This window comes from Galleria mellonella, unplaced genomic scaffold, assembly GCF_026898425.1.
Source record: "Galleria mellonella isolate WM207_F2 unplaced genomic scaffold, CSIRO_AGI_GalMel_v1 utg778, whole genome shotgun sequence".
In the NCBI taxonomy this organism is placed as follows: Eukaryota; Metazoa; Arthropoda; class Insecta; order Lepidoptera; family Pyralidae; genus Galleria; species Galleria mellonella.
This window is the reverse complement of record NW_026442150.1, coordinates 49,643-66,638: the sequence shown is the minus strand read 5'-3', so window position 1 is coordinate 66,638 and position 16,996 is coordinate 49,643. Positions and strand designations below refer to the sequence as shown.

The window sequence follows — 16,996 nt, the reverse complement described above, 5'->3', positions numbered from 1 at the left end:
ACCTTGCCATACTGCTACATGGAGTACTGACACCAACACTCATGTATGGAAGCGAATCGTGGGTATGGCAGAAGAAGCATGAAAGTAAGATTAATGCTGTAAAGATGAGAGCTCTGAGAAGTATGTGTGGTATTACATTAAAAGATAGAGTAAACAATGAGTTTTTTTTAATGAATTATAACTTTATATTATTCTCAATTTCGTGTATAATATAGTATATATCATATATGTGTAAGTATATTTGATATTACTGCTCGACCACAAATCCATCGACATATTCGGTACAAAATATTTGATATTTAGGAAGAACTTGTTTTCTATTTTGTAGAATACGATTGAAAATATGTTTTTTTTTTTTTGTATATAGTTTTATCTTTTATATATTTATATAACATTTTAATTATTTCTTTTTATATTATGTGTTTTCTTTTAATGAATTACTCAAGCTGTGCACATAATTCTTTGATTCACAATAAAAAATTCCCCTCAATTCCATTGTCGTTTAAAGTGCTGCTGCGGACATCTTGTCCTTTCTTGAATACATAAAAATTTCAGAAATGGAATGCTGCCAAATTAAATTCATTGTGTATAAAAAAAAAAAAGTGTAAAAGGTATCAATTTTATTAAACTATTGTTTCAATTCGTCTGAATTTTTTATGTTACGCGATTAACGGACGATGAACCCGACATCACCATGGGACGGATGCTCGTCCCATGGTGATGTCGGGTCGTCATCGTCGATGATATTATAACCTAGCCGAATCACAAATGTAATTATTACTTAAGTTTCTTATGGTTGTAATCTGTTTTATGTGCCAATAAAATAAAATAAAATAAAAAATAAGATATTTATATATATTTATTCGTTTATATATGTAATTTTAGTATGTATGTATATCAATAATTACTAGTACCGCATTCGAGTATTCTGACACTTGTCTATGGTTGACTGGGAGAGAACGCTTTTAGCATTAAGTCCGCCATGTACACATATATGTACTAATGAATAAATAAATAAATGAAATAACAGATTGTTTGTCCCGCCTGTGTTAATTGTATACGTTGGCATCAGTGAGGGATGATAGGTGAGAATTAAAAGGCTTGGTAGCTATGGGATTGGTAGCATTACCAATAGGCGACAGTTACCACTTCTAATCAGGTGGGCCGTCAACTTGTTTGCCATTCTAAGTTGTATAAAAAAAAATCGAAATTCCAACCCTCCCGAAGGAAAGGTCGTGTCCCCCTAAATCTCTAGGGATGGCAGACATTTGTAACACAATACCTCCCCAGTGGCTGGAGACAATTTAAGCAAATTTTATGTTAAGTACACTAATGTAAGCAGCACATTGATCTGCGCATTAAAATATGCACTACATTTTGTTGGTTTATAAAGTTTAAATTCGATAAAATTCCCAAAAAAAAAATATTAATATTATTGTTCATTGAATGGTAACAATTGTTTTTTATAAGTGTCTTTTTTTTCAAGGTGGCAACTCCTGTTTTTTTTTTTTATAAGTGTGTGCTCTCTATTGTCTATGGCTTCAGATAAAGATTCATGTGAAATTCTGTTCTGTGAAGAATATTTTTGTAAATAGCAGGATGCAGTAATGAATTATTTTTGATATAAAATAACAAGTTTAGTAAAAAACTACGAGATATTTCTTCTAAAAATCTGATATAGAACAAACTTAAAAATAATACATTGTTCTAGAAGACCTCAGTGTCAACAGCCAGTATTAAAACTCCAACAGAATAAAGATTTGAAAATATTAACCATTGCTGTTTATGTTTTCATACCACATCGAGCTTCAATAGAAATATATTACTTATTCAAGCGACCTTTCGTGTTTCAACCGTGAAGCAGTTGTGTTTGCATGGCTGTGTTTCGGTTTGAAGGGTGGGATATGGCGTGAATTTACTGGGTACAGAGGAATAACACCTGAGTCCTCAGGAATGGCAACGCATGGGGGTATCATGGGCGAAACAGTATACTCTGTTATGTCCACGGTACTGCTCATGTCTATAGGCGACGGTTACCACTTTCCATCAGGTGGGCCGTTAGCTTGTTTGCCATTCTAAGTTGTATAAAAAAGACGTCAAAAAAGGTGGATATTTACAATTAGGTTGTATATTTTAAGTTTCTTACCTCCTCACTCTGTTATTTATTTACCTGAAAATTATTTTATTATCTGAATAGATATACATATTAGTCCTATAGAAATTTTATCAAAATCGATATAGTATGTAGATAGATATTTTTTTTTTGCATTACGCAAACACGACACAAACACAACAGATATAGATAGACTTTTTTTTATACAACTTAGAATGGCAAACAAGCTGACGGCCCACCTGATGGAAAGTGGTAACCGTCGCCTATAGACATGAGCAGTACCGTGGACATAACAGAGTATACTGTTTCGCCCATGATACCCCCCATGCGTTGCCATTCCTGAGGACTCAGGTGTTATTTCTCTGTACCCAGTAAATTCACGCCATATCCCACCCTTCAAACCGAAACACAGCCATGCAAACACAACTGCTTCACGGTAGAAACACGAATGGGACAGAGGTGCCCAAGCAAAATTACGTGACAAAATTAGTTACAGATTCGAATAAAAAAATCTATCCAATTTGAGAATTTTTTATTCAAATTACTTGCAACGTAAAAGATGGCGCTCATTGTTCTCTCTAAAGATTTGGGGTACTCTCTAAAGATTTCCATAGCTCATTTTTTTTGGTTGTGTTTTCCCTATGATTAGGGAAGGCAAAAGGACTCAGCCTATACAGCCGTTGTCATAGCTCATTTAAAAAAAAATGTGTCAAAATCTGTCAAAAGTTAGTTTAGCTACCTAAATGTTGATACTCGATGTTCAATCTTGTTTTCTGGACACGTTTAGTTGCTAAATTACTCGCCACTCGACTAAATCACTAAAGCAATCTGAACTCTGCATATTTTGCAGATATTTTGGCAACCCTGCACACCCCAGCTTGAAGAAAATTAAATGGACTCCTTAAATTATATATAAAGTCGCTCTTTCCGTCTGTACGCGCCAACTCCTCAGGGAACGAAGTGCAGTTTCATTTTTTTATTGTTTCCCGCCATTCACGGCCGTTCGGCGTCGCTCCAATATTTGAACAGTATTTTTTCTTCCTTTTACGGCTTTGGAATCAAGTTCTTTATGCCAAGTCTTAATTATTTAAAATGTTAATTTTCTAATTTGTTATTGTATTATTTATATCCATTCTGGTTCTGATATTATAATTGTAAAAATTAATTGTTTTATTATAGTAACTACTAATTCCCTCTTGCGCCACCTGCCCATTTCTATCTGCTCTCCTTTAATCATAGTTTGTAAGCGATCGCCCCAGCGATAAGACCGCCTTTTGTACCTTTATGTGTATATTTTAATCTATACTTTATGCTACTGTATTTCACTTGAATTAATATATATTAATAATTTTATTTCTCTTTATTTAAGTCAACAAACAGTAGACATAATAACAATATATATACATACATACATACATACATATCTGTCACGCCTGTCTCCCATTATGGTAGGCAGAAACAATGGAACGCCAAATGCTTCGATTCAAACAAACCATATATATATATATATATATATATATATATATATATATATATATATATATATATATATATATATATATATATACATATGTATCTAAATATCAATAATTTTATTGCCACCAATGACGTTGACCACCTATTACTGTAAAAAAAAATATAGAAAATGGCTGTGTAAAACTACTTGTACAAAATCAAACAATTACACATACGTGAATGACAGAAATGTAAAGAGGTGCGTACCAGTGATCCATTCAAAATCAAAGAACTTCCAAATTGGTGTTGTAATGTTTTAAAAAAATTAAAATTCATTTACCAGCAATAAATAAGTAAATACAATATCACCAATAACAGAATATCATTCCTCCACCTCAAGCAGACCAGCGATAAGTCTCCAGAATGCGCCAACACGTTCCGAAATAATATCAACGGAGTTGTTCGAGTTATAAGCGTTAACAATGCGACGGTTACCACTTTCCCATCAGGTGGGCCGTCAGCTTGTTTGCCATTCTAAGTTGTATAAAAATATATATATTATATATTGCAGATATATTTTTTCTATCTATCTATCTATCTATCCTATTTAAGAGCTGCGCTCTTGTCGGTGGAGCTCTTGCCACTCACTACGATTTTCAGCGAGTCTCTTCACCTCTTGATACGACACGACACCAACTCCTTCCTTGATCTGCCTCATGTAACTATGTCTCGGTCTCCCTCTCCCCCTTCTTCCTTCTATATATTTTTTCATCGAATAAAAATAATAAGAGACATCTCGAAGAACATCTAAGTGAATTCTCGTAAATTACATATTTTTGTACCCTACACAGATAAAAAAAAATGTTTTTTCCCCCAAAAAGGTTTGGCGTGTACGTAGACACATAAAAATAAACAACGCGTGAGTGCTATGTGTAATACGAGCCTGTAATACTTCGAGAGTTGCGCGCCCTGGTGGCCGTTCACTGCATCTATTAATTCTCTTTATTTCGTATCTGCATCTTTTATATCATAAGCAAAATCAATCAATATAAATAAAAATTGTGTCCAACAAAAAAAAACCAACGTTCTTTGTGAGAAAACTAATTTTTTTGATGTAAAACCAAAAATACTGAGTCTATATTGAAAAAAAATCCAAGGGATACGTCTGTTGGTATAATAATAATCACGAAGTGACCGAAATGTGGGGGGTGACATCCACCGAAATCATTCCAATCGTTATGTCGGTGAACGGTCTTATCCCAACCAGACTGGAACAACATCTCAGACGGTTGGCATTCCGAGGCGGCTCACTCCCGGGAAAGATGCAGAAAGCGGTACTCTTAGATTCTGCCCGCATTGTACGCCGGTTTCTCTCTCTGGGGCCCTGAACCCCGGCCGACTGTGCTTCTGCCGGAGGTTAGTTTGCCATCTCCTCTCCTTAAAGGGGAGATGAGAATTTACTAGAAATTTAAAAAATAATAATAATAAAGATTTATTGCACATAAAAATAATACAGTCATGGGCTTACAGTAATTCCAAAGTGAATTATATGTGTATAGCATGTAGCATTATGCCCAGCACATTAGTGTCTAAGCTAGGCCTAGCCTGTATCTTAGACACCAATGCCTTCTATTACATACATATTTTCGTGCAGTTTCGCTATATTACAAATAGCACAAGATTCAGTAAACAACATGTTTATCTGTAAAATAAATTACAATGTTGTATCAAAAAATTTGCTATTATTAGTAAAATAGATGTCATGCTCTGCATTCTTGAAAAAAAAACCAACGTTCTTTGTGAGAAAACTAATTATTTTGATGTAAAAACAAAAATACTAAATTCATTTTGAAAAAAAATCCAAGGGATACGTCTGTAAGTATATCCCTTCAAATAAAAAAAATTCAAATCGATTTTATCATCGTCATATCAGCCTTTAACTGTCCACTGCTGGACATAAGCCTCCCCCTAGGGGGGTTTTGCCAGTAGTTGCCACGCTTGGCCAGGCGGGTTAGCAACCGCAGTCAGGCTTTAGAGATGTCTTGAGAGGGACGCTGCTGCCCATCCCTTAAAAATAAAGATTTTTCTATTCCTTTCTTTTTAATAAACTCTTAATTGAATAGAAAGTTCTACATTATCCTATCACTTTTGTAAATACGAATATTTATGAGGTTGTATGACTCGTTGTTGTATGTTACTCTGTCACACAAAAGATGCTAAACGAATTTGAATTGGTCAAATTTGGAATTGAACATAAAATAGGATACTTTTTTTACTAGATCACGCGGACGAAGCCGCGGTATTCAGTTAGCTACAAAATATTCAAAGACAACGATCAAAGCAACAATTGTAAATATCTTAAAAGCTCATTATCTTCGCCAACTTCCGTTTCGTTTCCGACAAGATGGCGCCGCTTCCGGTAAACTGGCAGTCTGCGTCTGCACGCCATCCGGAGCGGATGTCTCGTCAGTGCCGATTCTTAGTTTAAACCTTTTGATGTTGGCTATGAATTGAATTTTTTTTATATTAGATAACCAACTATTACCCGCGGTGTTGCTTGCATACATAAATATATAAAGTTTTCTAAGTGTTAAATTACCAGAGGGAAACTTTGTACAAAAGTCGATTGCTTGACCACCTCTGTCCCATTCGTGTTTCTACCGTGAAGCAGTTGTGTTTGCATGGCTGTGTTTCGGTTTGAAAGGTGGGATATGGCGTGAATTTACATGGTACAGAGGAATAACACTCGAGTCCTCAGGAATGGCAATACATGAGGGGTATCATGGGCAAAACAGTATACTCTGTTATGTGCATGGCACTGCTCATGTCTATAGGCGACGGTTACCACTTTCCATCAGGTGGGCCGTCAGCTTGTTTGCCATTCTAAGTTGTATATAAAAAAAACCTACGCACCTCTACGTTTGAAATGCAACTATTGTGTAAAAAAATTAATCAGGCTAGTCAAAAGAGTTTACATTCCATAATTGAAATAGAGATATCATTCCTTTTTAAAGTAGGTTAAATACTCGACCGCGTTCCTCCACCGAAAACACAACAAAAGTAATAATTAAATGTCTGAAACAATAATTAATTAAATGTAATTACACGGCACCATCGCGACGGCGGGAAATACGCCATTTCGTGTCGCGCCACAAAATGGCGGACGGTAATTATTGTTATTTAATTAAGATTTTCAGTTATTCGAGTGCTAATTACAGTTAAAATCTGTCGTAGATTTTATTTCGTGTATCGTATTATTAGCTATGTGACTTTTTTTTTATATTTTTTATTATACTTTTTTTTATACTGTTTCGCCCATGATACCCCCCATGCGTTGCCATCCCTGAGGACTCAGGTGTTATTCCTCTGTACCCAGTAAATTCACGCCATATCCCATTCTTCAAACCGAAACACAGCCATGCAAACACAACTGCTTCACGGTTGAAACACGAATGGTACAGAGGTACCCAAACAATCGACTTTTGTACAAAGTCTCCCTCTGATAGGCCTTAATTTATGGATTCAGCCAAAGAGTATTTTGTAATTTGCCTAATTTAGAGCCAGGTGTTTATTAACTTAGACGAAAAACCTAGTTTTTTACTGTAGGTTTTCTAACCTTCCAAAATACGCGATATTTTTTTTGTACTGTACAAAAGTCTGACAATAGACAAGAGTCAAATATTTTTTTTTTATTATAATAAAAATACTAATTATAAGTACGTCACCCTGTTTTTTTGCACTACTGAGGTTGCAAGCAAGCATACAGCCCACCTGATGATAAGCGATTACCGTAGCCTATGAACGCCTGCAATACCAGAGGTATTACGCGCGCGTTGCCGTCCCCGAAGAAACCACTTTACCCCCCTTTTGAAGAACCCCATGCTGTAGTCTCTTGGGAAAACGGCGGCAGGGAGCTCATTCCATAACCTGAGTGTTCGTGGGAGGAAACATCTCTGAAACCGCGCTGTACACGTTGTTTGCCATTTTAAGTTGCATAAAAAAACAAATCGGAAGACGATTTAAATACCTAATTGTGCTAAGTTTAACAAATAAGTTTATAATAGTTAATAGTTTTAAATCAAAAACATATTGATGTTTGAAGAGCTTTCATAATGTGTAGTAAAGCAACGTCTTTATCTGTCATTTTTCAAAAACAAAGAATTTTCAATAATATAAGCCTTTATTAAACAAGTAACATAATAAACAATTCAATGTAATTAATATTCAATCAGTAACTGTTCTGTCACGCCTCTCTTGTCCAAAGACAAAGGCCTCCTCCAGAGTCTTCCATTCTATTCTGTCTTTGGCTATCCTTGTCCAAAATGCACCTGCTTTTATATCTGTAACCCATCGTGTCAATGGTCTTCCCTGTCTTCTTTGGCCTATTCTAGGGTACCAGTCTGTTACAGTTGTTGTCCATTTTTGTGTTTTTTTCTCGCATAATATGTCCTGCCCATCTCCATTTTAATTTTTTTATTGTATAGATAACGTTTTTGCATTTTGTTCTCTCTTTTATGTCTATTGCTTTATATTACCCATTGCTAATCAGCAGTGGGACATAACAGCTAATATAATAATAAAAAGAAATGAACGGGAGAGCTTCGCCAAATTGTGGACACATTTTTAGGTTAGTTTTTTTTTTTTAATTTTCTTAACACCTTTTTCTCGAGAATAATAAAATGTATTTACCAAACGAACTAGTATAAGCGTCTACCGGGCGTCATATTTAAAAATACTTTCACTTAAAAATACATTGGAAAAAGGGAAAGCTGTAAAAAGTGTCTGCAGAACTATTGTTCCAATCTACTAAGCCTCCATTAGCCTCGCGGCTTACTACGCCATTTTGTTGAGTGGGAACTGGCAAATGGCGGATTAAGTTCGACTGAGATTCGACCACAATAGGGCTTTTACGGAAGGCTGTTTGCGTTTCGTTCCTTAGTGCAGTTGCGGAGTTTGCGCGGGAATTTTTCTTTTTTTTTTTAGTACGTTTGTTCCGTTGTGGAACAGGCTAAGGTCGGAGACCATGCTGCCTAGTCTTCAATATAATAAATTGTCTGGAATTTTACGGAATTTTTCTTTTAATTTTTAATAGTGACGTGAGATGACAATTTTTAAATTTAAATAAATAAATAGGTCATGAGATAGATAATTTTTTTTTGTATTACTTACAGCATACAAATGACAACAGACATAAATACATACGTAAAAAAAAAGAGATAAAAGAATACACATCCAAAAAGCAAAATACATAGATAAATATAGTAACAATTGTTTTCCTTTCATGCGTGTGTCATAGTAACACAAAATGGCCACAGCTCAGTTTATTGTTTTGCCCTCAAAAGAGCAAAACACTGATATTCTGTTATGGCCAAGAGCCAGACGCGAAATTTTTTAACAAATATGTAAATTAAATAAGTATCTAGGTAGATAGCACAAGGTTTTGTGGAACACATAGCTCAAAGAACCGACAACCGATGGGGAAGGAAGGTTCTTGAGTGGCAACCGCGTACGGGCAAACGCAGTGTAGGACGACTCCCCACTAGATGGAGCGACGACCTGAAATGCGTTGCAGGCAGTCAGTAGATGCAGGTGGCTCAGGACCGTTCCTTATGGGAGTCTATGGGGGAGGCTTATGTCCAGCAGTGGACGGATAATGGCTGAAATGGCCATGATGATGATAACAGAGTTTCGTCAGTAAACAGTAGATCTTGGGTCCGGTCAAGTCGGGCAACCCAAGTAGTCAATAGGAAAGTCCTCAGTTTTTTTTTTTAAATGGATGATAATGGAATGGTAACCCCACCCGCGCTATCGGTATACACCGGCGGCGCACCAGTGAAGACTGATAGGTGAGGATGAAGTAGGTCAGTTAGCCCATCGTGACGAATTCAACAAGAATTGTTCACGATGGTTTCCACGGGGAACCACGTGGAGGTCGACCTAATAAGGTATATTGCTAGCAATGTGGCTGTCAAATTCCATTGCTAACAATCCTTCTCCCCCTGGAAAGTCCTCAGTTGACCTTGATTACCCATATAGATATGAAAAAACATGTTTCCAAGAACATATTTCCCAAACGAACGTCAGGTCAGTCTAACTATTCATACTTGACTCGAACATCGATCCAGTTCACTGTTGAATTAATAACAAAGCAACCATTTATCATAGACACACTTACACATAGATGACGTAAGTATCTCAAACTAAATAACATCCCACTGGGGCGCTATTACACTTATCTCAAAATATTAAAATTTCAATTTGATGTCACAGCGGAATATTTATTGTAGAAAACGATATGAACTAATTTTCTGATAAGTTTAAGTTCTTTTTTTATGCAACTTAGAATGTCAAACAAGCTGACGGCCCACCTGATGGAAAGCGGTAACCGTCGCCTATAGACATGAGCAGTACTATGGACATAACAGAGTATACTGTTTCGCCCATGATGCCTCACATGCGTTGCCATTCCTGAGGACTCGGGTGTTATTCCTCAAAATAATATCATTAATTGGATACAATCTCTCTTTATGACAAAAAATAATACACATGTTACATACGAGAAAACAACGTAATAATGAAGATTACGCAATTATATAATAATATTTATTTATTTATTTATTTATTTGGGCACAGCAACAGTATTACAATTCACATTAAATTGAATATAATGAATTTTATAACTAATTGTTTTAAAATTGTATACCATTAATTGCTACGCACAGCGTTAGCTTATACTAGTTTCAACATTATATATAGTAACTATAGAAAATGAGAACAATTATATATTAAACTCAGACACTATAACTATCTTACTTTGAAATTAGAAGAAAGAAAAAACATAAAAAAAAAACAAAACGAACGTAGCAGTGTTTGTGCAAAGGAGCTAACTCAGCATATGTCGCAGTTTCATATCTGAAGCTACGACACTGTTTTTCAATAGATTTTTCGTATAATAATAATAATTCCAGCGCTAAAAGCTGAGAAATTTAAAAGATAAGTATAAAAATAATAATAAAATTCAAGAAAGATAGTTTTTTTGTTTTTTGATGGGTGAAAATGGTATGGTAACCCCGCCCGCGCTAACGGGATACGCTGGCGGAGCACCAGTGAAGGGTGATCGATGAGAATGAAAACAGGCCAGTTAGCCCATCATGATGAATTCATCGGGAATTAACCATGATAGTTTCCAAGGGATACCGCGAGGAGGTCGACCTGGTAGCAATGGGATTTTTAGTCTTGTCTTAGTCTTAGGATTTTCCATCAGGTGGGCCGTCAGCTTGTTTGCCATTCTAAGTTGTATAAAAAAAAATATAAATTTAAGTGTATGTGTTTGTTTAGTGTATGTGTAAATAAAATAAATAATTAAATAAAATAAATAAAAGTATATGCAAATGCGACATCTATGTATATGTGATTCTATGTCTTCGCCAGTAACCAAGTTGTAATTATAGAGGGTTAGTGTAGGTGGGTCGTGATTTTTTTTAGTATTTTTTTTTAATTTAGGATTTTTTTTTATATATTGCCTCATCTTCATCGTATTGGTCGTTAACTGTCCACTGCTGGACATAGGTCTCCCCCTAAGAGGGTTTTGCCAGTAGTCGCTACGATTGGCAGGTGAGTTGGCAACCGCTATTAGGCTTGAGTGATGTTTTAAGAGGGACGCTGCTGCCCATCCCTCGACCTTTAGTCGCCTCTTACGACACCCACGGGAAAGGAAGAGGTGGTCCATTCTATGCTGGGACCATACAACGATAACTGCCTATTGTAGTAGTTTTTTTTTTAATGGATGATAATGTAATGGTACGCTACGCTGCCGGTATACGCTAGCGGGGCACCAGTGAGGGATGATAGGTGAGGATGAAAGCAGACCAGTTGGTCCAATGTGATGAATTCAAGAATGTATGATAATGGTTTCCATGAACCCCATGAACATCAATCTGGCAGACTTTGTACAAAAGTCGATTGCTTGGGTACCTCTGTCTCATTCGTGTTTCAACCGTGAAGCAGTTGTTTTTTTTTTTTTTTTTTATACGACTTAGAATGGCAAACAAGCTGACGGCCCACCTGATGGAAAGTGGTAACCGTCACCTATAGACATGAGCAGTACCATGGACATAACAGAGTATACTGTTTCGCCCATGATACCCCCCATGCGTTGCCATTCCTGAGGACTCAGGTGTTATTCCTCTGTACTTTGTAAATTCACGCCATATCCCACCCTTCAAACCGAAACACAGCCATGCAAACACAACTGCTTCACGGTTGAAACACGAATGGGACAGAGGTACCCATGCAATCGACTTTTGTACAAAGTCTCCCTCTGGTATAGTTGTGTTTGCATGGCTGTGTTTCGGTTTGAAGGGTGGGATATGGCGTGAATTTACTGGGTACAGAGGAATAACACCTGAGTCCTCAGGAATGGCAACGCATGGGGGGTATCATGGGCGAAACAGTATACTCTGTTATGTCCCCGGTACTACTCATGTCTATAGGCGACGGGTTACCACTTTCCATCAGGTGGGCCGTCAGCTCGTTTGCCAATCTAAGTTGTATAAAAAAATATATACCCCTATATTGCTAGCAATGGAAAATCCAATTAGTTATACATATATTTACAAGTTGCCGTCTGGTCCAAACATAGAACGTACCACCTTTTCCTGTCCCGTGAATAGTAATAGACAACCAAGGGAATTTAATTCTCCAGTTATGTGGTAATAAAAAAAAAATAGATAGATAGATAATTTATTTGCATCACTTACAGCACACAAACAGCAAAAGACACAAATGTAATGTGAAAAAAGACAAAAAAAAAGATACATTTACAAAAAATAAAAAAAAAATACAAAAACAAAATCAGAATGCATAAAATTAGTAACAATTTTTTTTTCTCTCTGAAAAGAGCAAAACACTGATATTCTGTTGTGGTCAAAGGTGAGCCGCGAAATACCGCTGAAAAAAAAAATAATAAAAAAAAAGAAAAAAATACAGATCAAATACACAGTGTGCGTTCGTTATATTCGCTATTTAGAAAAAGGGTGGTCAGAAGTCAATTTCTATCAATACAACCGACTGCCTTTTTTTAAAGTCGGTTCAGAATGAAGGCGAACAATATACGGTATTAGTACAAAGCACCCAATTCGGGAGCTACATTCATTATTCAATAGGCACGGGGAAAGAGCGATTTGGACAGCCCTGGTGGCGTTGGAATGTTACGGATAAGACGTACGTAGTTTTTTTTTTTTATTTTATACCACTAAGGTGGCAAACAAGCATACGGCCCACCTGATGGTAAGCGGTTACCGTAGCCTATGAAAAACCTCTTTACCCCCCTTTTGAAGAGCCCCATGCTGTAGTCTCTTGGGAAAACGTCGGCAGAGAGCTCATTCCATAACCTGAGTGTTCGTGGGAGGAAACATCTCTGTAGTTCAATGAACTTTTTATTATACAATAAAGGTCGTTATATCAGCCTTTAACTGTCCACTGCTGGACATAAGCCTCCCCCTTGGTTTGCAACGCTTGACAGGTGGATTGGCAACCGCAGTCACGGTTTAGAGTTGTCTTCAAGGGGTCGCTGCTGTCTATCCCCCGTCTTCCCTTGGTCCCCTCTTACGACACCCACGGTAAAGCGAGAGGTGGCTTATTCTATGCCGGAACCACACGGCCAACAAAGCCGACAATAAAGGTACTGTATTTAAAAAATAATTAAACATAATACCGGACGAGGGCGAGTTTATCTCTAAGGGAGATTTCTTCCAGCAAACCCAATATGTTATAAACTGACAGTTTATTCGTTAACTTTATTCTTTGCTACTCCTGAGGGCTCAGGTGTTATTCCTCTGTACCCTGTAAATTCACGCCATAACCCACCCTTCAAACCGAAACACAGCCGTGCAAACACAACTGCTTCACGGTTGAAACACGAATGGGAGAGAGGTACTCAAGCAAACGACTTTTGTACAAAGTCTCCCTCTGGTACAATTAGTCTGTTCAGTTATATGTACGTTTGTTTACATTTTCATTAATTTACCAGACTATACCAGTTTGAACATGGTTCACTGAATCTTCCCATAACTGGTTCAGTGCGAAGTATCCCAAACACCTCATTCAATGTACAACCAAATACTCACACATACGCACACGCACACGCACACGCACACGCACACGCACACGCACATACACACGCACACGCACACGCACACGCACGCACGCACGCACGCACGCACGCACGCACACATAGTCTGTATTTTGTAATTAACTTTGCCTAAGTTATATACTAGAAATAAGTTTGAATGTTAAGTTTATTCTTGCACTCTATATCTTATTATTGTTATCTGTGTATTGTAACACTAATTGGTTGCCTTGTATTTGTGCAGTCCACGGAGATGGGGCACTGGTGACTTGTGACACAGGCTCTTCTAAACCTACCGCAAGCGCCAGTCTCTCACAAAAATGGTCTTCATATCGAATTGTACCTCGAGTTGTCACTTTATTCTACCTTTTGTGAAGGGGAAATAAACCATTCATTCATTCGTTCACTCTGTCATGTCCGCAACACTCTGTCGCGGCAGGGCTGTTCAACTATTAATATTTAATCACTAGAGTATCGCGTGCGAAACGGGATCCTTTATGACTTCTCGCCCGTTCTTATGTTTCGTTATTTGATTTAGCTCCTCAAGAAATGTAACGTACAGATGGACAAATTTAGAAAAAAAAATCAGGTTTAACAAACTATCGATTACGACGACCCCAAATGATTAGAATAAGGGCAGGAAGTTGATGATAAAAAGGGCCAATATTGGTGCCAATACCAATTATCAGATTCAGAAATAAAATGCCTTTATATTCGCTGACGGCCCGCCTGATGGAAAGTGGTAACCGTCGCCTATAGACATGAGCAGTACCGTGGACATAACAGAGTATACTGTTTCGCCCATGATACCCCCCATGCGTTGCCATTCCTGAGGACTCAGGTGTTATTCCTCTGTACCCTGTAAGTTCACGCCATATCCCACCCTTCAAACCGAAACACAGCCATGCAAACACAACTGCTTCACGGTAGAAACATTAATGGGACAGAGATGGCCAAGCAAACGAATTTTTGCCATTTACAAGAAATTTCCGTCCGCGAACATTCATATTGTAAAACGAACCCCCTGTCAAGGTTTTCCCTAAAGACCACAGCATGGGGGTCTTCGAAAAGGGCGTAATAAGGTTTCCCATGGGACAACATCGTACATATCACGTCTTTCGGCATAGAGTAACTCTGTCCTACCAATAGTTCGAAGTCGTAATCAATTCTACAAATGCATTGAATCCCAAATTGTCATGTTCGGAATATGCCGAAGATTGCATTGGTTACTGGGTCAATTTTCAAGAGAGTGTATCCATGAATATTAACAAAATATTGCAAAAATGCTTTTTTAATATTTATTTTTATAGCATAATTTATCACCACACCTAGAACACAATTTTTATTTATACGACTTAAAATGGCAAACAAGCTGACGGCCCACCTGATGGAAAGTGGTAACCGTCGCCTATAGACATGAGCAGTACCGTGGATATAACAGAGTATACTGTTACGCCCATGATACTTCCCCAGGCGTTGCCATTCCTGAGGACTCAGGTGTTATTGCTCTGTACCCAGTGAATTCACGCCATAACCCGCCCTTCAAACCGAAACACAGCCATGCGAACACAACTGCTTCACGGTTGAAACAAGAATGGGACAGAGGTGGCCGAGCAAACGACTTTTGTACAAAGTCTCTCTCAGCTAAACCTTTTCTACGAAATGTCCCTCCGGTACCGCTCTCTGTCTCGTCCACAGTACTCTACTGCGCCAGGGCTATTCGTCTATTAATATTTAACCATCGAATAGCTATCGCGTGCAAAACGTCATACTTTACGACTTTTCGCCCATTCCACTGTTTTATTATGCGCCTAATCTTCTCGCCCCGGCTCGCCCGTCCCCTGGGGGGTGTTTTAAAACATACTAGCACGTGCACGCGACTTTGTTCGCCTCGATTTTGGAATTAAGAAAACCAAATTAAATTTACACTAGAGGAAAAAATTATACTCTGAACTATTTACATTATTTTTATTATACACACACCGCACAGACAATCACCCAAAATATTGCCCTTTTTATTTTATATTTATTTTAATTATTATTTTCACGTACCCTCAAATGGGTTAAAGCTGAAAACCAGTGTTTTGTTCCTTGAACAATGTTACACGCTGAGCTTCGACCTTTTTGTATTGCTGCAGAACACACATAATAAGACAATTTTATAAATCTTATGTTGTTTTATGTATTATCTATTCTTATGTACATGTTGTGTGTGATTAGTAACAAACAAATAAACGATATATCTATCTATCTATCTATCTATCTAAGGGATCAGAAAAAAAATGCCATATTTTTTGAGGCTTTTCAATTAGCTGTATTTTCTTTAAAAATGGTCGTATTGGAATTAAAAAAATGGATTTTAAAGCTCAAAGTTTCTAGTTTTGAGTTCTAAATGATAAAAAAAATTTTTAAGCAACGTGTTCTTCTCAATCCTAATGATTACCGAAACGAAAATTTTTTCAAAATTTTTTGGGTCTTTTTTTGGGTCTACGAATTTGGAAAAAAAATTCTAACTTAACCACTATATGGATCGGATAATTGGCGGCCCAGTATATACTGTGCCGTCCATGATACTGCGTATACCATTCCTCGTCGGGTGTTTTGTAAGTAATTGTGTATTATGTGCAGGGATTTGAGCCGTAACGAGCTGACGGCCATCAGCCGACGCACCTTCCGCGGTCTGACGGCCCTCAAGAGTCTCCATCTAGATGGGAACCAGCTCAAGTGTGTGGACGAGAAGGCCCTGGAACACCTCAAGAGTCTAGAAGTATTGTAAGTTTCCATATATTTTTTATAAATAATAATAAATGGCAAACTATCAAACAAACTCTGTGTGGTCCCGCCATAGAATGGACCACCCCTTCCTTTCCCGTGGGTGTCGTGAGAGACGACTAAAGAACTGTAATGGTCGAAATATGGGCAACAGCGTTCCTCTCAAAACGCCACTAAAGCCTAACTGTGGTTGCCAACCCTCCTGCTAAATATAGCAACTACTGACAACCCAATCAGGGCGGGAAAGGTTTGTTAGTAATGCGAACTATCAGTCCCATTGCTAGCAATATGCTCTATAAGGTCGACCTCCACGTGGTCCCCCCTAGATACCAATTGGCCGGCAGCACACCTGCAATGCCGCTGGTGTTGTGGGTGATCATGGGCGGCATTAGTCACTTACCATCAGGTGAGCCGCATGCTTGTTTGCCTCCTGTGTTGTAAAAAAAATCGTGAAGAATTCAATAAGAATTAACCATGATGGATTTCAAGATCGCCCTGATAAGACAGGGTATTTACTAGCAAGGGAC

The 16,996-nt window shown here is 37.6% G+C and overlaps 1 protein-coding gene across 2 annotated transcripts in view; it reads left to right on the top strand.

Annotated features, from left to right (window-relative positions):
• The window catches only part of LOC113522317 (protein slit), a 164,062-nt gene that overhangs the window by 104,656 nt on the left and 42,410 nt on the right, over positions 1-16,996 (top strand). For both annotated transcript variants that reach the window (XM_052901236.1, XM_052901235.1), the window contains one exon: positions 16,326-16,469. In XM_052901236.1, the coding sequence (XP_052757196.1) occupies positions 16,326-16,469 (144 nt within the window). The remainder of the gene's footprint in view (positions 1-16,325; positions 16,470-16,996) is intronic.